Source organism: Mesoplodon densirostris, chromosome 15 (assembly GCF_025265405.1).
Source record: "Mesoplodon densirostris isolate mMesDen1 chromosome 15, mMesDen1 primary haplotype, whole genome shotgun sequence".
Lineage (NCBI taxonomy): Eukaryota > Metazoa > Chordata > Mammalia > Artiodactyla > Ziphiidae > Mesoplodon > Mesoplodon densirostris.
In genome coordinates, this window is record NC_082675.1 from 74,253,184 (window position 1) to 74,278,460 (window position 25,277).

At 43.7% G+C, this 25,277-nt stretch overlaps 1 protein-coding gene across 4 annotated transcripts in view; it reads left to right on the forward strand.

Moving 5' to 3' along the window:
* Positions 1 to 25,277, forward strand: part of NEDD4L (NEDD4 like E3 ubiquitin protein ligase) — a 358,858-nt gene that overhangs the window by 209,369 nt on the left and 124,212 nt on the right. Inside the window, exon 1 of one of the 4 annotated variants that reach the window (XM_060118687.1) lies at positions 718 to 1,743. The exons of the other annotated variants lie outside the window; for them this stretch is intronic. Within the exon in view, the coding sequence (XP_059974670.1) occupies positions 718 to 1,743 (1,026 nt within the window). Of the gene's footprint in view, positions 1 to 717; positions 1,744 to 25,277 lie in introns of those variants that run through there. 4 annotated transcript variants of the gene reach the window in all.

Consider the following 25,277-nt stretch of genomic DNA (forward strand, 5'->3'; position numbering starts at 1 on the left):
GCATTTTTACTTGTCATTATCTGGTTCGGTGGGAAAGGTGGTGGGGAGGTGGGCGGATATACTGCGTGTGCTTCTGTGTTGGATGCCAGGTCTCTCTCACATTGGTTAGAGAGAGTCCCAGTGCCCTGCAGAACTGTCCGGTGAGTGCCGTGCAGTTAGATTTATAGCAGCATGGCTCGGAGTGTGTTTGCTGCCTTAGTCAGCTGTGAGAGCTCCCTGCTGGGGCCACTCCTGTCTGATGGAAAAGCAGCAGCTGGGAAGGTGCTGTTTCAGGCTCTTGCTGTTTAAAAAAAAAAAAAAAAAAAATTGAGAGCGAGAGGGGGGAAAACTCCACTAAGTCCACAAGCTGGCATTGGAGGGGGAGACCGCAGTCATGTGGTTCTGGCCATCCTACCCTCTGTCACAGTGTGGATGAGAGCTTTTTGCTCTTATCCAATCATGCCTGGAATGCCGCTTGCCACTTGGGTTATTTCTGCTATCTGTCGCTCTCGGTGCCGCAGTGCTAACGGTTTGGCAGATGGGACGCTTTTTCTTGGAGTTTGTGTCTTTAGTTTTTGACTTCTGGCAGCACCGGGCTTCTTGTTGACGCTCGTCCTCTCCCTCCCTGGCCCTCTGGGCACCATGGCCCATCGGCTTCGGTTTCATTTTGGCTCAGGTCGCAGCAACACAGACCCCGAATCAGAGATCCTAGACCAGGAGAGAGAAGATGACTTTTTCATGGCATTCCACACGCTCCCGCGGCGGAGCAGCCCTCACCCCTTCACCCCGAATGGAGCAGAGGACGGCGGAGGCGGCCTGCAGGGAGACATGGGCGCGCTCAAGCGCAGCACGTCCATGTTCATCCCACAGCTCCTGAGCCCCTTCGACGCGCGGCCCACCCGGAGCTCGTCCGTGCAGATCTCGCTGCAGCGCAAGGCGGCCGACGGGGCCCCTGACGGGTGCGGGCTGGCCGAGGCCTTGGACGGCGACGCGGGCTCGGCCCCTCGGGGCGGCTGTCCGGAGCCCCCAGAGCCCGAGAGTCCCGAGAGCTCCCCTCCCAGAGCGGCGAGGGCTCCGGGCCCGCAGGTCAACGGTATGTGTGGCCGCCAAGTGCTGGGCCCTGTAGCCCCCGACGGCCTCGGGGAGGCCGAGCCCTCTGCCGTCGGGGGCCGGGAGGGCGGCGGCGGACTCCGCATCCAGCACCGCGCCTCCAGCGCAGACGTGCGACAGGTGAGGCTGACGCCCTTCGGGGCCGACGGCCAGAGCGGCCCATCGGCGCCGGAGCCCAGGCGCTGGTCCCTGCAGCATGTTCCAGATGCTTCTGGAAGTTCCGGGAAGCGGTGCTTTGTCTTCCAGTTGCAGCAGCCGCAAGCCGGCGCGCCAGGGCTGGCCGGTGACTTCAACTTTGGGTTCACTGGCACCAAGGGGGACAGGTTGGTGAGGTATCCCCGCATTCGTCTGGAGAGGAGCACTTCGTACCCCACACAGCCCCGGGCTGAGCGTGGGAGCCCCACGGAAGAGCGCGGCCACCCGGGCCACCCAGAGACGCCACCTCGGGGCCGCAGGGTGGCTCCCGAAATCCACAGGACCAACTCCGTGGAAAGGACGCCACAGGGTCAGGGCTGCACGTTTAAGATCAGGCAGGATCAAAATGCGGGGCAACAGCATTTCAGAATTCTTGTGACTCGGGGGCCAGAGGAAGCCCCTCCGAGTCCCGAGGAGAATAACGCCGCCAGCCCTGGTTCCACGGGAGCCTGCGCCTCGGTAAGTGAGCGCGCGTTTCCATGTGATGGCCGGTTGGTAGGGACTGATTCAAGGCCAGCAAGCTTATTCTCCAGTGTAATTAAAATAAACTCCGTCCTCCTCCCTCCTGGGAGTTTCCGTGCTTCGGGTCAGTGTAACTTAATGTTTGGCCGGCTTCTGGGACCATGATTTGTGGTCCAGCCTTTTTGGTAGAGGTCCATGAAACTAATTAGTGTTTTAGAAAATATCCTCAAAGTCGAATAACTCTGTTTTGAAAAAATCCAGACAACCCCTTCCCCCCCTTTCATCCCTTCTGAATAAAAGAATTTTTAAAATGTATTACTTTTAAGTTAATCTGCAGTGCCCCAACGTGTTGACGTTGGAAATGCATTTAAAAACTGCTTGCAGATACAGTCTGTGACAACACATGCCTTTGAAAAACAATCAGTTCTAATGAAGGTGAGAGAATCTCACGTTAAACTTGTCTAGTTTCTTAATAATTGTTATGTCAAGTTGGACCAGTTCTTCCTAATGGCCTTTAACTGTAGAGGGCCAGCCCTTGTTATATAATGTATTGTCTTTGGTTTTTTGTCCCATTAAGTAATACTGAACAAGCATAGTCACACTCGTGGGACAGGAGGAAATGTGTTTTTGAAGCAGATTGGCTTATGGGCCAAGGCAAGGCGAAACTGATTGGGGACTTGTTAATGGTCAGATTGCGCAGCCCTGCAATTAACACTGCCCACTTGAGTGTCTAAGCTGGACTGCTGTATATAGAATAGTAAGTGCCCTGCCTCCAGCTGTGGAAACAGACGCCCTGCAACAGATTTTGGCCTTTATTGCTCCTGTGTCCTTGCTCTCTCCCTTTCAGTGAAATGGAGCACAGAAAGACAGCTGCTAACTCCACCAAGGCAAATGATGACTGCAGCTTTCATCCTTTGTTGCGGGATGAAAAGTTTCATCAGTTAGCTTTCTTTTGCTAATAGTCACTAGCCATTGAGTGCTTTTTTTAAAAGGACAAGCTCCTTATATTTTGAATTGGGTTTTTTTCCTTGAATTTCCCGTGATTGCTGGTTTTGAGGATACAACAATGAAATGTCTAGGAGACTTTTTGTTTGGGTTTCAGTTGTGAATGGTGACTCTCCAAAGTGGATGACTGAGTATGACTGTGGAATCGTATCGCCTTTTGTGTTGAGAAATATTTTGGGCCATTTGAGTAAATTTTATCACTGCTCCATCATTGGTTTTCACCATTTTGAAAGCGTAATCAGGTGCTAGATGCAAATATTATCTTTTTCTTGGTGTTGTATAACTGTTTCTTCTTCTTTTCCCTTCTATAAACCCTTTTATTATCTCTATCCCTTCTATTAGGAAATATCTGAGCGCATTGTCTTGGTCTGAACCAATACCATTTTTATACAGTGGTACAAATTTCAATAAAATTTTGATAATAGCTTCTATCCTTCAACTCAAGAAAGTACCGTCACAACAGGTGTAGGCTTCAATGGGCAGCACAGTTCCATGCTGAATTTGGACCACCTACCACATGGAAGATGGACGAAATGCATTTCCTAAAGTTTTGACAACTGTTCAGTTATCAGAATTTAAATCATTTTGCAGTTAGATGTTGAGGACAAACGGATTTATATAATTCCAGCCTCATTTGGCTTGAAGTTTCTCATGTGATTAAAAAACAAACAGAACATACCGATTTACATGCAAGGACCATTCTAACTTGCAAGGGCTATTAGAGTGGAAAATAAATTTCTTCAAATTTGGAAATGCAAGTTCTAGAATAAAGAGCTTTTCTTGGAAAGTAAGTTCCATTTGTGCACAGTAGTTTTTATTTTCGTATTTGTATTTTTGTACACTTACAGAAATTTGTAAATGGTTGGTAGGAAGCTGGTTTTCTTTTAAGCGAAAACTTGTTTCTTCAAGAAGCAAAAACAAAACTTGTCTCATAACAAAACCGTCTGTTCCATTCAACACTTTGTACGTGTTTCATATGGGCAGGGGTGGTAAGTGTAGACAGCAGCTGCCACAGCCTTATTTATCTTGAGGGAAAACATTCACTTGGGCGTCTACAGTCTGGCTGCCACCAAGCTTTTTTGACGTTTCAAATATCTCCTGCTTTGGACAGAAGGGCATTTCATTATTAGTTTACGTGAAAAATCGATTACAGTCTGGTTTTTGACTCATGTCAAAAATCTTTCTCGGAGAAAACCGTTCAAGATTCCTTTTGCGAATGTGTTCATATGTCATGATCTATGCCTTAGACCTTACTACAGTTGAGAAATTTTCTCTGTCTGTGCCTCCCAAACATCCTGTCATGACTGTCGTGAATAAATCCAAAATGCAACGTGATTCTAAAAAATGCTGATCAGATTCCTGGGACCCCATGTGATCATTGATTTTCTACCTGGTCTGACACCTCTGTAAAGTAGAATTGGTTTTTAGAGTTATCAGTTATAATCAGCTGTAATATTTCAGAATTCTTACAACTCATCAGTTCAGTTTGTAGCATTTTAATGGTCATTTACGAATAATTCAGTTATTTTCTTAAATTAGTTTTTTGGGTTCCTTGGTTTGGTTATGAGCTTCTTAACTGCATGACAGTTATTTTGAGGAAGTGGGATCACTGTTTACCAGGCATTTGTGTCCCCTTTCACCACGCTGTCATGCCAGTTTTCTAATCCCACGTTACACTGGGTCCTTGGAAAGTTTCTGGGACTATCTCAGTTTCTTGCTGATACAAAATTCATAATGTAAACAGAGTTAGAAGGGCCCACGGCGGGGGCAAAAACACGTATTCTGACACCCACCACATAACACTACAGGGAAGGAGTGTTCCTTCTTTCCTTCATCCCAGGTTCTCTGAATTTTCCTCGTGCCCTCTCCGTGGACTTACACTTCCTAGAAGTAACATGGTAGTCTTCTGTGATTAAAAATCCATTTCACTGAACGACAAAGGAATACCCAAACTATTTTTGTTTGGGGGGGAATTTTAGTTTGAATCTCTTTCAGAGAAGGTGATTTGACTCTACAGAACAATTTTGAAATTAGTATTAGTTCTTGTCTCTTTTTTACCTTAAAAAATAACTCTAGGAAAATATGTATAAACCACCCCTTTATTTAAAAGCACCACCACAACAATGCAGTGGATAAAAAAAAGCTAGTATTCCTTTCATTGACTTGGTCTCTGATTGGATTCTGTAAACTTTTTCTTCTTGGCTGTCTCTCTTAACGTGGTTCTATACGGGCACATTCCAATATTATGGAACTTGAAATTTCAACTTAGATGGATGTTTTGAAAAGTGTAGGTAGTGCATCAGTAGGTGCGTATACACACAAACACATAGGGCTTGCAGGTGACAACTCACATCTCTGAAACACTTCACAATTTGAAGAGTGCCTGCCTTCATTTCACTTAGTCTGTATAACCATCCCAGTCTCACTCAGCCTTCCCAACTATCATGTGAAATAGTGTTATTTTACTGTTTCCAACCAAGGTATGTGATACTTCATTAGGTGTGATAACTAATGACAGTATCACATTCTATCATTTTGCATATATACAGAATAGGAATTTTAAAAATATGTATATCTTTGCACAGTTGAGAAGCCTGTGTAGCCAAAATGCAGTTTAATGCTTTCTGTGATGTGACGTCCTAATGCTGAGAATTTTGGAGATGGCCACTCCATTTGGTGCCTTGGAGCACTGGCCTAATGGACTGGACTGTGCAGATGCCTGACGTGTCCCGGGGGAGTTAAGACTCCCTCTCTGCGTGTTCTCTCTCGTCAGTGAAAGAGGAGGCTAAAAACGTCCAACTCCCAGGTTTACGGTGAGGTTTAAATGAGGTGTTATGTTGTTTTTTCCCTTCTTACCCAAGTCTCTGTAATGTACAGATCGTTCTCCAAGGAAGGTAATTAGGTTACCTGTGAACAGTGGGTTTTTGATCACAGGGTCTTGGACACAGGGTAACGTGAATTTAAGGCACACCTGGAAATGTTTACTTTAGTCACGGCTTTGATCTGCTTTCTGCTGTCATCTCACCTTTCCTGAGTATTTGCCCCTTGGATAATCAGCATCACAGAGCCTTAGCATTGCCCTGCGATGATGCAGTCCTTGAAAAGACTTCAATTAATTTGTGAGCTGTGCGTCGTAGCACAGGACCTTTAGTTGTATTTGCGCTATTGAATTTTGAAACTTAAACATAGTTATTTCTGCTGGCATTTCAGACACGTTATTTGTTTACCATGCCATTTTGGTTATATATACACACACACACACACACACACATATATATATATATTTTTTTCCATGCCATGTTTCCAGTTGTTTACTTTTCCTTCTTATGGGCCGTGGCTTTTGAGCAGCAATCTAATGTTATCTGTACAAAATTTTCACGTTATGTGGTTTACAAATGAGGACCGAATTTGGGAATAGGCCTTATTAGATACTGACTTTTAGAGGGTTTTCATAAATGCTGCAGCTGCTTCTCTTGGCTAAGCTTGGAGACAGAGTTCCTTGGCACTGAAATAAAACTACAATTTTATAACATATGCTAATAAGAAAACTGTTATCTCTACATAAAAGTTCGCAATACCAGAAGAAATTTACTCCATGTAAGAATTCTCTTAAATTTAATAAATGTTGGCTGTCTCTGTATAGTTGATGGTTTAAAATTAATTGAGCTGATCTAAATGGTAGTCTATAAGCAGATTTTTTAACAAAACTAATTAACTGCATATTATTACTGGTGAGATGGATTAATGCCTAAATATATTGACCTTTTTTAACTCCTAACGATACTACCAAGACATTTGCAAAAATGTGGAAAAAGCTGGAAATTCATGGAAGGTGTTGAAATTGTTGATTGAATGCTCGAATACCAGAATATCTAAGTTTCCACTCTAAATGCCAAAAGAAGCTCGGGAAACCCAATCCAGAATTGGCTGGTGATTATTGAGAGGTTTAGTATCCTGTCTGCGATCATCCAGTTCCCTTGATTCATACCCGGCAGCATAATATTCCATGTCCTACACAAGAGAGGACGCCAAGACAGTCCACCCGCGATGTAAACCCAGCTCCAGTTTAAAGATGAAAAAGGGCTAAAAGGATAGAGTGTTGAAAATATTAGCTAAAATATGTATTGCAAGAGCTTGGTGATTTTTCTGGGTAGATGGAGATTATGGAAAGATTTTTAGAAATTATCTTGACTCAGTATGCATCACGGATGTATGATGTTCCCAATGGGTTTTCCTTTTTAAATCTCTTGTTTACTTATTTATTTTTTTGTGCTACAGCTTACTTGGGCAAATGGGTACGCAGAGGGAATATAAGAAAGTCAGTCAGTGAAACAGGTGGCCTGCGTGAGTGGGCCTGAATGAAGTTGTCCGTGTCCTGCCTGTTTTGTGCTGTGTCCTGAATTGACACCTCGGTGGTCTCTAGGCATCACCACGTTTTAACAGGAAGTTTGGCTTTCATGGTGGAGGATGAAGTAGATTGAATTTCAAGAAGCCTGCTTTTTAATCCCTGATCATTTTAGAACCAAGGACTGTTCTGACACTTTTGAATAGAGTGCTTCATGTGAAGGGAGAGGTCATAAAATGAAATCAAAGTAACAATTAAATTGAGTTGGAAGGGACCCGGCCTGCCTTCTCTGGATTGACTGTTGTGGCCACACTTAATGTTACAAATACTTTGTATTGGTTCCTTTAGGTGGCTGCCCCAACTACCTATTCTTTGAAAAACTCTGTGTTTATTTTAGTGTTAGGTATTGTTCCCTGTACTTGGTAAGCAGAAAGTGAGGAAATTCCTCTGGGGAGGAAAAGACCAGTGCTTCCCCAAGCAAACCTGCCTTTCAGAATTTAGACAGCCTTCTTTTGGGACTTAATTTGGGACTTAATTTTTATAGATCAGGGTAAGTCAGGTGGCATTTACTTCCCTCATGTAATAACTCTGAGGAATCTGCTTTCAATCCGTCCTCTTTTATTATATTGTTTACCTCTTTCTTGGGGGCTGGGATGGGGTAAGGAACGTTATTGTTATGTATTTGATGATTCAAATAGTTTGATAGATTTACAGTTTCTCTTTCCTACTCTGTGGGTCAATCCAGAACTGACAGACTTTTAAAATATATTTAATGACCCACATATGTCATAACTCATCCACTTCCTTGAGAGACTTTTTAAAGCTTCATAATCATACTTGCTGAGGTTTTTTTTTTTTTTCATTTTCTTTTAAAATACACGACTGGGTATTTGACTCTTCAAGGAGGACTAAAAAGCCGCTGTGGTCCAGTTGTTTAAAAATTGAGTTGAATAGAAGAGTTGAGGTGGAAAAGAAATACTGAGACACGTATACTAAGCTCTAACCAGAGAACGTAGCACCTCTTCAAAGCGGGGAGTTTTTCAGGCCGGGAGTTCTGTTGTAGGACTAACAGCTTTCTTTAACTTTCCTAAGGAGTTAGGCCGAGTTAAGCACCACATGCTAACAGCCTAGCTCTTGGTTCTTTATATTCTCTCTCTCATGAGTAAAAGTGCCTTAAGCTTAGTATGTATTCATTGTGTACTTACCAAGTATGCTTTTCCACTTGAAAAAAGAGATACTGAGTTGTAGTATAACTTTAAACATTTTAATGTAATTTTAATATTTAAGTTTATTTAATCTCTTGTTGTAGTAGAAGCTGTTTTTTTAAATCCTGATACAATATTCTACACGTTAGCCTATACTGTGAGGATGCCCAGATGTTGCAGCAAAGGACAAAGCAATGAAAATAGTTTTATATAAACTCAGCATGCCTAAGGGCCTGCCTGCACCCTAGGGTGAAATTATACTAGCAAGAGATGCTCCTGTATTCTGCAGTATGGCACTCTTCTCTGACGAATGTATGCAGGAGCCTTTTTTTTTTTTTTTTTGCTGTACGCGGGCCTCTCACTGTTGTGGCCTCTCCTGTTGCGGAGCACAGGCTCTGGATGCGCAGGCTCAGCGGCCACGGCTCACGGGCCCAGCCGCCCCGTGGCATGTGGGATCTTCCTGCACTGGGGCACGAACCCGTGTCCCCTGCATCGGCAGGCAGACTCTCAACCACTGCGCCACCAGGGAAGCCCCTGCAGGAGCCATTTTTTATTTTACATTCATAAACTTGAAGAGCTGTGAGTTTCCTTAGGAATTATGTAGACCAATTCCTTTCCAGTTTAAAGATGAGGAAACGGAGGGCATTATTTTCACACTCACAGAGAGTATTCTTTTTATCTCACAAGTGTGCAATAATTATTTTTGAATATACAGCATGTGAAGCGCTGTCAGCAACCTGTCACCCGCTGCCTTTGCTGGGGTATCAGCACTTGCATGGTGCCTGTTCTCGTGAAATCAATGCTTCTGCTGGATATGCATGCCTCATCTGAGCTGTCGTGTCCACTGAACAGAAAGTTCTATTGATACAAACCAGGTTTCCCAACCTTTTATATTCCCACATTAAGGCATGCTTACACACAGGACAGGATACCGTGGGTCATGATGGACAGGAGTGATGTCATGCAAAGGGAAGATTGGAACCGGATCTGGAAAGATGACTAGGATTTGTCCTAGTGGGTCAGTGGGAGGGACCGTGTTTTGAAAGACTGAAGGTAGAAACCACCAGTGATGTGGTTTCTATATTTGCCCAAGAATTTCCTTGATCATGTTTTGCAGGTTTCAACAAATTGTTTTTTAATGTGAAATGTTACTGAAGAATTTGGGGGTATGGTTATTGGCATGAATAATTCCTTTCTTTGCCATCAAATGTGGAGTTGAATGAATTCCTTCCTTGCCTGCCTGCCTGCCTTCCGCAGAGCTGTTCTTTGAGCACCTGCTGGGAGAGTAGGAGGACCAGCGTGGAGGTGAACGTGGCTAAAATGGGCGCAGCGGGATGGGATGTGTAGGCTTTGAAGCCAGTGGTGATGGAGTGGGTATGGCATGGAGGGAGAAGGCTGCTGTGAGGATGCGAGGCTGGCAGGCCACAGAAGGCAGTGAGCACAGGAGTGATGGATGTGATCCCATTTACATCGTCATGGCCCACGCTGGCTCCTGTACGGGGACTGCAAAGTAGGAAGAGGGAGGCCACAGTAGTCGTAAATGTCAGCTTAGAGGGTGGCAGAGCCCGAGCCCTGGCCTTGGCTCTTGTCCCTGTTCCACACATTTATCCTCCCAGATCCTAGGAACAGTCATCACTTTTCTCAGGAGTTAGTCTAACCTCAATTCTTAGACTGTCAAACCTTAGTACTTAGACTGTCATATTCATGTTGCAGTGCCTAGAAAATGGGAAGCATTTATTCTCCTTAAGCAAGTGTTATTTCAAGATGCTTTCTGCTGCCTGTGTCACGGCAGGATGTGGGTGGATTTATTTTTGCAGGTTTGCACCAGGGAGTCTGCTTCTGATTTGCAGATTGCATTTATTATAAGGCATATTGTCCATTGATGAATAATGTGTGGGCTACAAAGCAGATATGCAGCTTTTAAAATAGCTCATTTATTCTGCAAGCCTCAGCCCCAGAGACAGGCAGTCCCTTCAGAAGTGGGGTCCGGGAGCAGGGGTTTCTGCGTCTTTCCCCCCGATTCCTGAGGTCATCGTTTTTGCCCTCTGTTTCATTGTGTTTCTTTGACAGGCTGAGGCCTTGAAACACGGTCACAGTCTCAGTTCATGGAGAAGACATGAGACGGGGAGAGAATTCTTAAGTCACTGCTAAGGAAATTGATGCTCCTTTGTCTCAGCAACTGGCAATTTCCCTGATAATGTGGATTGAGACAAAGGGAAATACCAGATGTCGTGCCTTGTACTGATGTCCTTCCTGTGGGCATCAGAAGGTGGCCACAGCCAATTGATCCTCATTTCTTTGAACTGACCTACTAATTCCCGTGCAGAGGTTCTGGATTTGGAGAAGCCAGTGGAGTCCTCGGAGGATGGAAAGTTTCATTGGAGAGAGCGGGCCTGGGAACAGTCTCGCAACCTTACAACCAGGAAAGGGTCAGGGCAGGATGCGAAGTGGTTCAGAGGTCCCTCCCTTACTAAGTGGAGCCCGGCGATCCGCTGATCTTTGCTCCCAGAACCCTCCCTCCAGATAGTTTTTCCTTTTGAACAGGTTTCTTATTTTGCTGAATATGTTGCAATCTTCTCTCAGTGGCCAGGTGGCCTGTGTTGGAATGCTGGTGTGTGTTGCCAAGCAAAACAGATGCAGGAAGATTTGCCTGAAGTGGGGGGGAAGGGGGGGCAGGGAAGGTCGGTTATATTGGGGTCAGGGCGGGGCAGGACTAAATGGTGTTTATCTGCAGAATAGAGGGTCGAACACAGGTTTAAAAAGTCATTGCTTCACAACTCAAAAATCATCCTAGGTTCATGCAAGCATTTCCAGGCCTATTGAAGGCCACTTTTTTATTTCCCACCCTGCATTCAGAATAGGGTTTAAATGGTTCAGTACAGCAGGAAGAATTAAGCCACTGGTTATCAGATTTTTAATTTTATTTTAATGTATTCCTCTTTTCTGCTTATTAATCGGTTGACTCTTAATGGAATGGAATCTGCCAAGGACGATGCAGGCTGGGTAAGGAGAATTTCACTGATTCTGATTGTCCAGCTCATTCAAGGACCCCTTGGCTAGGAGTGGATTGACTGTTCGGGGGAGAGTGGCACCCCGGTAACTCTGACACGTAGTCAGGATTGAGAACAACTAGTTTAAGAAGTTAATGCTAGTGACAGCCTAAACCTGGGTTTTGAGTTGGTCAGTAACCCCTGGTGTAAATACTGATTTAGCGCGTTTATTCTCACATGTTCTTTCACTTTTGTTTGTTCATGCGGTAACTCTTTCTGGAGGTGGGGTGTTCTTCTGTGGCTCAGCCCACAAGGTAAGTTTCCGTGCAAAGGAGGCTGTGCAATACCTATGTTAAGAGCAACAGAGTGTTCCAGTTGGATATTTGCCATGTATATGGAGAAAAGCTTCTCTCCCAAAATAGCTTAGAAATGAAAGCAATAGTTTTCTCCTCAGTTTCCAGCTGCAAGAAGCAAGTGAAAGTGGGATTCTGATTCTAGACCGGCAAGACCGGTCTGTCCTGTTGTATCTTACCTGCAAATATGACTTTTCTCCAGGTAGCAAAAGTTATCTTCCTTCTGTAAATATTAACTGAGCGCATTTTTGTGGCTTTTGAAAACTCCGCTTCTTGAAAGTGTTGACGGGGCGTCAGACTTTCATGAATTTCAGAGAAGTGGTAATACGTGCTTTCTTCTCTGTAGTGTTTAAAAGCAGAAGTGCAAAGGACTTTAAAGGTCACCTGGGCCCGCGTCTCATTTTTTTAAACAGGAAAGTGTGTGGCTTGTCTAGAGGCACACGGGAAGAGGGTAGCAGGACTTCAGTACCAGGCGGCTTGATGCCGGAACCGCTCTTCTCCCTGCTACACTCCAGCTACGTCTTAAGGGTCTTTTGCAAGTGAACTGTCCAGGGGTGGTTCACATGATTCTCTTACTCCTTTTCATGCCTTCTTAAGTAGAACATTCTAAGCATATCTCAGTGGGGGGTTTTTTTTTTTGGACTCACTGTTACCCTCACAGCCATGGATTATCATATAATCTAGTCATTCTTTATGGAAATGTTTTATTAATGTTGCTATCGGGGCTTAATAAGGTATATAATACACTTTGCTTCATCATTAAAGTTCTCAAGACGTCCATCATCTCTGAGATGAGTTTGCTGCTTATTGTTGATTTCTCATCTCTCTTTCTCGTCAGTTACCACTTCTTAGAGCCATGAGTCTAGTAGCCCGCCTCCCTCTGACCTGCTAAGGACTTAGAAGGTGTTTAGGGAAGTTTGTTAGGATTGTTTATGAAGTGAGACTAAATAGACTGAGAGTAAGGATTTGAGTCGTTCTTTTTGAATAAAGGGCATGTGGTCCTTCTTTTGTCTTTCTCCCCAATCCCTTTGCCTGTTTTATTCTTCTTTGTCCTTGGAGCATGTCTGGAATCAGATAGATTATTTTAAGATTTAAATTTAAGAATTCAGTGGGATACAATCTATGCCAGCTGTTTAGCATAGTTCCTGGCACTTAGTGGTTAATAAGTGTTAGGTGTTTTTATTATTATTTCCTCTGAAGAAGATGAAAGTTCTTCATAGATGTTTAAGGATTGGATACCCAGCAAACTTGTCAGCTGAATTTATATTGGCAAACACATTTGTGGTTCATCTTAATTATTATTGCTGCCTGGGTCTTGTCCTTATCCTTTTAGAGTTAATGAATTTTCTACTGGACTCTATGGAAGAACTATGAAAAAAATCAATAAAAATTATTCTTAAAAAAAGATTTTATGATTCAGTAAACTACCAGGTGTCAGCCAACTTTAGACTTTAAGTTAAAAGGACTTTCAAGGCTTTAGTGGTTTATTTGCCTTTTTTTTTTTAAATTGAAGTGTAGTTAATTTACAGTGTCGTGTTACTTTCTGGTGTATAGCAAAGTGATTTATTCTCTTTTTTAAAGGCCAACCAAGATCACTTTATGACAGTGGCTACCTTTCCCCTAGAGGTATTTCTAGAAGAGTTCTTTCTGATTCTCATTAAACCCAAACAGAGTTGTCATAATTTAAGTTACCCTTTAGATCTGTAAATTATGAAAACCAAATTACAAACCAAAATGTACAGTTGATTATAGATCAGTAATTTTATCAACAGTTATGTAGTTGCACATATTAATTGTGTATTTTGCTATTAAGTAGAATAAAAATGTAGGAATTAAGTAGCTTCCCTCATTGATTAGCATGTTTGTTTGGTAATAATTATATTAAAATCAGTCTTTATTTTTCTTCTTGTATATTTTCTGCGCTACACACTGAGTGTGCTTCTCTCTAATCTAATCTCTGAATTTCAGGAGTCTATTAATAAGTATGTGTAAAGAATTAGTTGCTAATTTTGGATGTGCTTGAAATGAGATTGTCAGCAAATTACAACTTCAAACCTAGGACTATGGTTTGTTATAGATTGGACATCATCCCTGGTGTAGAAGATAAATTCCAAACGTATGAAAGATATAAAAACTTCATTACTTCTGATATTTTTTTCATATATTAGACTTTTCTTATATGCCTTTAAGATACTTAAAGTCTAACATAACATCATGGATAGTTTTTCGCCCCAGACATTTTATTTGTTGTAAGGTTTTGCAATGTTAAATTTATTGGAAATTAGAGACTAGAAAACAAATCCTTACTGATGAAATACTAGCTATTTATTTACTAAGCCCAAGTCTCTCGGTGACAGCTGTGGAATAAGCTACAGTTCAGTGGTAAAGCTGGCAGGAAGTTCATATTATTTAATGCAGCCTCCCCGCTTTAACAAAAAAATAAACTCCAGAGAGGTTGTGTGATTTACCTGCTGTTGCTTCCTTTATGCACATGAAGGTCAGCAAGGATAAGTGACCCTTCTGAATTCCTTTCACATTCCAGGTGCTGTTCTAGAGATGCAAGTGTTGAAAAAGAGAGACATGGCCACTGCTCTGGGAGGCTTATGTTCTAGCTACTGTATATATAGTAAAATGTATATATATAATATATATATATATATTATATTATATATAGTAAAAAGACTTTATATATAGTAAAAAGACACTACTAAATAGAGTATTTCCATAAATATGCCAAAGGACGTAAACAGGAGTCTGAGACAGAGAAAGTAATAGGGAGGCCTCTTTGAAGAAGGGAGATCAGGAGAACCTCCTCTCAAGAGCCAACTATGACCGAGGCCTGATGTGTGAGGTGTGGCCTGCCTGGGTGGAAGGGAGTCCAGGAGGAAGGAACCTTGCGCCCGTGCACACGGAGGTCCTGCATGGGGAAGGGAGTTGGGTGCATTGGAGGAACTAAGGGATCATGATGAGGCTGGAGTGTAGAGAAGGAAGGGGGTAGTGGCCCAGGGGGAGTCGCAAGACATGCCAGGACCCCAGGTTTGTCACGTCAGAGACTATGTCCTGTCTGTAAATCACATGGAGGCACCTTGGTAGATACAAAACTTGAATTAACCCAGCTTCCCTGGAGCCTAGGAAAATAAAGTCGCTATTTTTAAAAGTACAAATCATCTGATTTTCTAGAGGAAAAACAATCAGCATCTAATATCACCTTTGAGCTTTATGAGGGACCCGTCCCTCCAGTTGTTCCTCTCACAGATGATAGGAAGGCACCTTTAAAAAAAACTTTTTTGTGTGGGGCTTCCCTGGTGGTACAGTGGTTGAGAGTCCGCCTGCTGATGCAGGGGACACAGGTTCGTGCCCCGGTCCGGGAAGATCCCACATGCCTCGGAGCGGCTGGGTCCATGAGCCATGGCCGCTGGGCCTGCGTGTCCAGAGCCTGTGCTCCGCAACGGGAGAGGCCACAACAGTGAGAGGCCTGCGTACCGCCAAAAAAAAAAAAAATTTTTTTTTACTGAAGTATAGTTGATTTGCAGTGTTGTGATAATTTCTGCTGTACAGCTGAGTGATTCAGTTATATATGTGTATACATTCTTTTCCCTACTCTTTGCCATTTTGGTTGATCACAGGATATTGACTATAGTTCCCTGTGCTATACAGCAGGACCTTGTTGTGTATCCATTCTGCATATAATAGTGTGCATCTGCTGACCCCAGCCTCCCACTGCATCCCTCCCCCGCAGCCCCCGGAAGGCACTTTTTGTTTCCTTTTCAAAATTCTGTGCCACATATTTTGCTTCTGCTGAGATATAAAGACAGGACAGACAGGAATGTGTGAGGACGTAAAGGTTTCCTTACGTGTCTTTAGATTCCACCTTCACTTTCGAAATGTTTGACAGAGAGGTGTAAGCTGGTTTTGTTTGGTTTTGGTTCATCAGATGCCGTGTGGTTGTTGACAGTTGGGTGTTGCAGACAGGGCTTTGTGACCTCGTAACAAGTTGGGCTAATATATGTATCCGTTCATTGAGCTCCTTTCACTGTGCTCTGTTTCAGACCAAAATGGTAGGTAGGCTGTGTGACCTTGAAGCGCAGATTTTAGGTCTGGCCCTAAGACCATAGAGATTATATCAGCATATCCTTCTTAGAGTAAACATGGGAAGACAGCGTGGCGGAGCAAGGCTGGCTGCAGATGTTTTCATCCCTCCCCCGTCAAGAGGTAGCGTGTATTTCCCCTCCCCTTGTATTCGGGCTGGCCCTGTGAATGCGGTGGCAGTGAAGCTGGGGTCCTTCTACATTTAGTCTTTAAAAGACCTGGCAGCTTTCGCTTCCTGCCTTTTTGGGAGTGTGTGCCTTCAGGATCCGGCTGCCGTGTAAAGAAGCTTCAGTTAGCCACATATAGAAAAGTTCTGGCTTTCTACCATCCCCACCAAAGTGCCCAGTGGGTGAGTGAAGCCTTGGACGTTCCAGCCCCAGTCCCCATCTAAATACCTCTGGTGGGTTTTAGACCCTGAATTTCAGGGTGGTTTGTTAGCAATAGGTAACCAAAAGAGACAGGGTCCTTACTTAATGTTCAGTCGTGGGGAACTTAAACCTTGCTTGTTTGTCAGAGTCGCCTTCTGTAGGTGAGCTCGGCGGGGCGTGGGGTGATGGAGTGCTTGGACAGCTGTTTTCCCGGAAGCTGGAGGAGGGCAGCCTCGCGCAGGATGGGCAGACCCAATAGCTCAGGGATGCACTTGCTTAGACAGCTGAGAAACAACTGCAGTGGCCCCAAGGAGTGGGGAGAGTGGGTGTTTTGCTATCAGGAATGGAGTTATTCAACTTGAAGGGAAAAAGATATATAGTTTAAGGAAATCCATCACGTTTCTAGAAGTTGCACTAAGAGAAGCATTCTTAGCCTAGGCCCTGCACCAAGATCCAGTTATTTGTTAAAATCTAGTTTAGTAGGTGGGTGGTGAAGGACTTCTTCCAAATAATAAAGAATGGTTGAATATAGGATGATCGTCTCAATTTTCTCCCCTCTGAATTGCTGGTGAATTTCAGGGTCCAGAAAAATTTCATTTACCTTGTCCTGTAGGCCCTTGTGGTCATAGCAGTTGGTGAAGTGTTTTTGTTTTTGTTTTTTTCTGTAACCGGTGCTCAGTAAGTGGGATCAATTTAGTTTCCATAGTAATTTGATTCATGTTACGTGGAATTTAGCTCAGTTTGCTCTAAAGCAAAATCTGTTGCTATGTTTAAGATCACAACAAATGACATCAGTTACAAAGCACACCTGCGCACTTGGGTGGATTTTTCTTTTTCTCCGTGTCGTGTGATTAACCACTACACACACAAATATGCATGTGGCCACACACACAAACACACCCTCAGACCAGAAAACAGATGTGACATGCAAAGAATTTCATGGTTCTTGAGTAATTTGAAAAGACCCAAAGCCCAAATTAACCATCCCGAGCACGAAGGTGTGCAAGTCCTCATTTCGAGGGAAACCACAGCCGGATAGTCGTGTCAGCCCCTCCCCTTGCCGGGGCCTGAATCACCTGCACGTTATGGGGGCTCAGCCTCGGCAGCCTTGGGCCACACCCCTCCCCCATTCCCTGCCCCAGACTGTGGGGCAGAGGGACCTCATCTCGAGAGGGATGGAACCGGTGAGGACAGGACCTGTATTTATTTATTTATTTATTTTATAAATTTACTTACTTGCTTGCTTGCTTATTTATTTATTTATGGCTGCACTGGGTCTTCCTTGCTACGCACGGGCCTCATGCCGCAGTGGCTTCTCTTGTCGCGGAGCACAGGCTCTAGGCGCCTGGCTTCGGTAGTTGTGGCGCGTGGGCTCAGTAGTTGTGGCGCACGGGCTTAGTTGCTCCGCACCATGTGGGATCTTGCCGGACCAGGGCTCGAACCCATGTCCCCTGCATTGGCAGGCTGACTCTCAACCACTGCGCCACCAGGGAAGCCCTAAGGCCCTTTTTCTGCTGCTGACAGTTTCTGTGACCCCCTGGTCATGTCACTTTTCTGAACCCACTTCCTTATTTGTTAAAGGACGGCACCTGCATTAGACTTTCTGTGAGGAGTAAATGAGGTAACTTTAAGAGCTCTGGCGATGCTAACGTGCTGTACAAATGTGGTTGATTATATTATTATTAATGATAAAATGCTTACTAGAAAAAATACAGTAGTCCTTTTTTCCCCCTTAAGATGGCTTGAGAAGGATTTCAGACTTAAGTGATTAAGGAAGGCCCCACGATGTAACCAACAACGTGTTTGGTTTGAACTGTGTATAGGGCTGGGCGCTGGCTGCAGAACTGTTGGAATGTGTTGGGTGTCCACGGTCACCAATCCTGATACCACTGTGCTCAGGCATTTTGCTGGAGTAGACCATGTCCTGCTGTTTATTAAACATTTCTGTGTAGAGAGCATTGTTTTTTTTCCCCTGGAGAGGATTTATTTCTTAGTGCCAGGCTCCAGGTTGGCTGTACTACCCTCGGCTTTTTGCTTGGCAGACGTGCAGCCAGGTCATAAGGGGGAATTTATGGCAGGTCTGGGTAAGAACACTAGACGAGGAGAAGAAAAGGAACTTGGCTGTTGAAAGGGAAACATGTTAGCCTTGGCATCTCTGGGCCCACTTTGCCCTGGGGGCTTGGATTTGAACACTGGATCCTGTGGGTTCCCTCCAGGGGGGAGGGGAAGGAGCAATAAGAAGGGGAAAGAAAAAAATGCTTTGGTGAGAACAGAAGCAACAAATAAAACAGAGGATGGTGATTCTGGCGTGATCCCTGAGGCAGCAGAGAAAGGCAGGCTCTAGGCTGAGGGTCAAGAGCTCGGTTCCTGGGGGTGGGCGCGCTTGGCTGGGGTCGTATACTCTGGGCACGTCGGGTTGGTTTGGGAAGCCTGGCAGCAGGGAGAGGAAAGGCTGTTGCCCAGGCCTCTTGTTCACGTGGTAGATCTTGAGTTGGGGTTGTGACAGTTCATCCTCCTCCAGTAGGTAGTTGCTAGGTGTTCATTGCTGGCTAGATCATTGGTTACATTTGCATTTTTGGCTTGTTTCTTGGTGGACACAAAGGAGATAATTCAAACCTATGGCTTTTAAACTTTGCTCCCAAGGCTGCTTCTGAGGTTCTGCAAACATTCACCTAAATGTCATTTTTATTATTTTTAACTTTTTACAACTCTGAAAAATGTGGTCATAAATTCAAACATACAAAATGTGTGAGATAAAATATCTTATCAGGGGGCTTCCCTGGTGGCACAGTGGTTGAGAGTCCACCTGCCGATGCAGGGGACACGGGTTCGTGCCCCGGTCCAGGAAGATCCCACGTGCCATGGAGCGGCTGGGCCCGTGAGCCATGGCCGCTGAGCCTGCGCGTCCGGAGCCTGTGCTCCGCAACGGGGGAGGCCACAGCAGTGAGAGGCCCGCGTACCGCAAAAAAAAAAATAAAAACAAAAACAAATATCTCGGAGATTCCCGCGGAGAGGAGCGGTGCCGAGCGGCGCTCACCAGCCCGAGAGGCTTGTCTGCTCCCCCGCCGTGGCGGGCGGCGCTGGATCTGGGGCTCGGGCTTCGGTCGGAGCGCAGGGAGAGGACTGGGACTGGCGGCGAGAACTCAGCCTGAAGGGGGCTGGTGTGCCACAGCTGGCCGGGAGGGAGTCCGGGAGGACTCTGGGGCTGCCGAGGAGGCAGGAGACTTTTTCTTCCCTCTTGGTTTCCTGGTGCGCGGGGAGAGGGGATTAAGAGCGCCGCGTAGAGGAGCTCCAGAGACGGGCGCGAGTCGCGGCTGAAGGCGCGGAGCCCGGAGACGGGCGTGGGACGCTGGGGCTGCTGCTGCCGCCGCCAGGAGGCCTGTGTGCGAGCGCAGGTCACTGTCCGCGCCGCCCTTCCGGGAGCCTGTGCAGCCTGCCACTGCCGGGGTCCCGGGATCCAGGGGCGGCTTCCCTGGGAGAACGCAAGGCCCGCCCCGGGCTGGTGCAACGTCACGCCGACCTCTGCCGCTGCAGGCACGCCCCGCACTCCGTGCCCCTCCCTCCCGCCCGGCCTGAGTGAGCCAGAGTCCCCGAAGAGGCTGCTCCTTTAACCCTGTCCTGTCTGAGCGAAGAACAGACGCCCTCCGGCGACCTACACGCAGAGGCGGGGCCAAATCCAAAGCTGAGACCCAGGAGCTGTGAGAACAAAGAAGAGAAAGGGAAACCTCTCCCAGCAGCCTCAGAAGCAGCGGATTAAAGCTCCACAATCAACTTCATGTACCCTGCATCAGTGGAATACATGAATAGACAACAAATCATCCCAAATTGAGGAGCCAGGAGTCAGTGCTGTGCCTCTGAGGTGGGAGAGCCAACTTCAGGACACTGGTCCACAAGAGACCTCCCAGCTCCACATAATATCAAACGGCGAAAATCTTCCAGAGATCTCCATCTCAACACCAGCACCCAGCTTCACTCAACGACCAGCAAGCTATAGTGCTGGACACCCTATGCCAAACAACTAGCAAGACAGGAACACAACACCACCCATTAGCAGAGAGGCTGCCTCAAATCATAAAAAGTCCGCAAACACCCCAAAACACACCACCAGACGTGGACCTGCCCACCAGAAAGACAAGATCCAGCCTCATCCACCAGAACACAGGCAGTAGTCTCCTCCACCAAGAAGCCTACACAACCCACTAAACCAACCTTAGCCACTGGGGACAGACACCAAAAACAACGGGAACTACGAACCTGCAGCCTGCAAAGAGGAGACCCCAAACACAGTAACATAAGCAAAATGAGAAGACAGAAAAACACACAGCAGGAGAAGGAGCAAGATAAAAACCCACCAGACCTAACAAATGAAGAGGTAATAGGCAGTCTATCTGAAAAAGAATTCAGAATAATGATGGTAAAGATGATCCAAAATCTTGGAAATAGAATAGACAAAATGCAAGAAACAGTTAACAAGGACCTAGAAGAACTAAAGACGAATCAAGCATCGATTAAAAACACAATAAATGAAATAAAAAATACTCTAGATGGGATCAATAGCAGAATAACTGAGGCAGAAGAACGGATAAGTGAGGTGGAAGATAAAATAGAGGAAATAACTGCTGCACAGCAAAATAAAGAAAAAAGAATGAAAAGAACAGAGGACAGTCTCAGAGACCTCTGGGACAACATTAAACGCACCAACATTCGAATTATAGGGGTTCCAGAAGAAGAAGAGAAAAAGAAAGGGACTGAGAAAATATTTGAAGAGATTATAGTTGAAAACTTCCCTAATATGGGAAAGGAAATAGTTAATCAAGTCCAGGAGGCACAGAGAGTCCCATACAGAATAAATCCAAGGAGAAATACACCAAGACACATATTAATCAAACTGTCAAAAATTAAACACAAAGAAATCATATTAAAAGCAGCAAGGCAAAAACAACAAATAACACACAAGGGAATCCCCATCAGGATAACAGCTGATCTCTCAGCAGAAACTCTACAAGCCAGAAGGGAGTGGCAGGACATACTTAAAGTGATGAAGGAGAAAAACCTGCAACCAAGATTACTCTACCCAGCAAGGATCTCATTCAGATTTGATGGAGAAATTAAAACCTTTACAGACAAGCAAAAGCTGAGAGAGTTCAGCACCACCAAACCAGCTTTACAACAAATGCTAAAGGAACTTCTCTAGGCAAGAAACACAACAGAAGGAAAAGAACTACAATAACGAACCCAAAACAATTAAGAAAATGGGAATAGGAACATACATATCAATAATTACCTTAAATGTAAATGGACTAAATGCTCCCACCAAAAGACACAGACTGGCTGAATGGATACAAAAACAAGACCCATATATATGCTGTCTACAAGAGACCCACTTCAGACCTAGAGACACATACAGACTGAAAGTAAGGGGATGGCAAAAGATATTCCATGCAAATGGAAACCAAAAGAAAGCTGGAGTAGCAATTCTCATATCAGACAAAATAGACTTTAAAATAAAGACTACTAGAAGAGACAAAGAAGGACACTACATAATGATCAAGGGATCAATCCAAGAAGAAGATATAACAATTGTAAATATTTATGCACCCAACATAGGAGCACCTCAACACATAAGGGAAATATTAACAGCCATAAAAGGAGAAATCGACAGTAACACAATCATAGTAGGGGACTTTAACACCCCACTTTCACCAATGGACAGGTCATCCAAAATGAAAATAAACAAGGAAACACAAGCTTTAAATGATACATTAAACAAGATGGACTTAATTGATATTTATAGGACATTCCATCCAAAAACAACAGAATACACATTTTTCTCAAGTGCTCATGGAACATTCTCCAGGATAGATCATATCTTGGGTCACAAATCAAGCCTTGGTAAATTTAAGAAAATTGAAATTGTATCAAGTATCTTTTCCGACCACAATGCTATGAGACTAGATATCAATTACAGGAAAAGAGCTGTAAAACATACAAACACATGGAGGCTAAACAATACACTACTTAATAACGAAGTGATCACTGAAGAAATCAAAGAGGAAATTAAAAAATACCTAGAAACAAATGACAATGGAGACACGACGACCCAAAACCTATGGGACGCAGCAAAAGCAGTTCTAAGAGGGAAGTTTATGGCAATACAATCCCACCTTAAGAAACAGGAAATATCTCGAATAAACAACCTAACCTTGCACCTAAAGCAATTAGAGAAAGAAGAACAAAAACATCCCAAAGTTAGCAGAAGGAAAGAAATCATAAAAATCAGATCAGAAATAAATGAAAAAGAAATGAAGGAAACGATAGCAAAGATCAATAAAACTAAAAGCTGGTTCTTTGAGAAGATAAACAAAATTGATAAACCATTAGCCAGACTCATCAAGAAAAAAAGGGAGAAGACTCAAATCAATAGAATTAGAAATGAAAAAGGAGAAGTAACAACTGACACTGCAGAAATACAAAAGATCATGAGAGATTACTATAAGCAACTCTATGCCAATAAAATGGACAACCTGGAAGAAATGGACAAATTCTTAGAAATGCACAACCTGCCAAGACTGACTCAGGAAGAAATAGAAAATATGAATAGACCAATCACAAGCACTGAAATTGAAACTGTGATTAAAAATCTTCCAACAAACAAAAGCCCAGGACCAGATGGCTTCACAGGCGAATTCTATCAAGCATTTAGAGAAGAGCTAACACCTATCCTTCTCAAACTCTTCCAAAATATAGCAGAGGGAGGAACACTCCCAAACTCATTCTACGAGGCCACCATCACCTTGATACCAAAACCAGACAAGGATGTCACAAAGAAAGAAAACTACAGGCCAATATCACTGATGAACATAGATGCAAAAATCCTCAACAAAATACTAGCAAACAGAATCCAACAGCACATTAAAAGGATCATACACCATGATCAAGTGGGGTTTATTCCAGGAATGCAAGGATTCTTCAATATACGCAAATCAATCAATGTGATACACCATATTAACAAGTTGAAGGAGAAAAACCATATGATCATCTCAATAGATGCAGAGAAAGCTTTTGACAAAATTCAACACCCATTTATGATAAAAACCCTGCAGAAAGTAGGCATAGAGGGAACTTTCCTCAACATAATAAAGGCCATATATGACAAACCCACAGCCAGCATCGTCCTCAATGGTGAAAAACTGAAACCATTTCCACTAAGATCAGGAACAAGACAAGGTTGCCCACTCTCACCACTCTTATTCAACATAGTTTTGGAAGTTTTAGCCACAGCAATCAGAGAAGAAAAGGAAATAAAAGGAATCCAAATGGGAAAAGAAGAAGTAAAGCTGTCACTGTTTGCAGATGACATGATACTATACATAGAGAATCCTAAAGATGCTACCAGAAAACTACTAGAGCTAATCAATGAATTTGGTAAAGTTGCAGGATACAAAATTAATGCACAGAAATCTCTGGCATTCCTATATACTAATGATGAAAAATCTGAAAGTGAAATCAAGGAAACACTCCCATTTACCATTGCAACAAAAAGAATAAAATATCTAGGAATAAACCTACCTAAGGAGACAAAAGACCTGTATGCAGAAAATTATAAGACACTGATGAAAGAAATTAAAGATGATACAAACAGATGGAGAGATGTACCATGTTCTTGGATTGGAAGAATCAACATTGTGAAAATGACTCTACTACCCAAAGCAATCTACAGATTCAATGCAATCCCTATCAAACTACCAATGGCATTTTTCACAGAACTAGAACAAAAAATTTCACAATTTGTATGGAAACACAAAAGACCCCGAATAGCCAAAGCAATCTTGAGAACGAAAAATGGAGCTGGAGGAATCAGGCTCCCTGACTTCAGACTATACTACAAAGCTACAGTAATGAAGACAGTGTGGTACTGGCACAAAAACAGAAAGATAGATCAATGGAACAGGATAGAAAGCCCAGAGATAAACCCACGGACATATGGTCACCTTATCTTTGATAAAGGAGGCAGGAATGTACAGTGGAGAAAGGACAGTCTCTTCAATAAGTGGTGCTGGGAAAACTGGACAGGGACATGTAAAAGTATGAGATTAGATCACTCCCTAACACCATACACAAAAATTAGCTCAAAATGGATTAAAGACCTAAATGTAAGGCCAGACACTATCAAACTCCTAGAGGAAAACATAGGCAGAACACTCTATGACATAAATCACAGCAAGATCCTTTTTGACCCATCTCCTAGAGAAATGGAAATAAAGACAAAAATAAACACATGGGACCTAATGAAACTTCAAAGCTTTTGCACAGCAAAGGAAACCATAAACAAGACCAAAAGACAACCCTCAGAATGGGAGAAAATATTTGCAAATGAAGCAACTGACAAAGGATTAATCTCCAAAATTTATAAGCAGCTCATGCAGCTCAATAGCAAAAAAACAAACAACCCAATCCAAAAATGGGCAGAAGACCTAAATAGACATTTCTCCACAGAAGATATACAGACAGCCAACAAACACATGAAAGGATGCTCAACATCTTTACTCATTAGAGAAATACAAATCAAAACTACAATGAGATATCATCTCACACCAGTCAGAATGGCCATCATCAAAAAATCTAGAAACAATAAATGCTGGAGAGGGTGTGGAAAAAAGGGAACACTCTTGCACTGCTGGTGGGAATGTGAATTGGTACAGCCACTATGGAGAACGGTATGGAGGTTCCTTAAAAAACTGCAAATAGAACTACCATATGACCCAGCAATCCCACTACTGGGCATATACCCTGAGAAAACCATAATTCAAAAAGAGACATGTACCAAAATGTTCATAGCAGCCCTATTTACAATAGCCCGGAGATGGAAACAACCTAAGTGTCCATCATCGGATGAATGGATAAAGAAGATGTGGCACATATATACAATGGAATATTACTCAGCCATAAAAAGAAATGAAATTGAGCTATTTGTAATGAGGTGGATGGACCTAGAGTCTGTCATACAGAGTGAAGTAAGTCAGAAAGAGAAAGACAAATACTGTATGCTGACACATATATATGGAATTTAAGAAAAAATGTCATCAAGAACATGGGGGTAGGACAGGAATAAAGACACAGACCTACTAGAGCATGGACTTGGGGATATGGGGAGGGGGAAGGGTAAGCTGTGACAA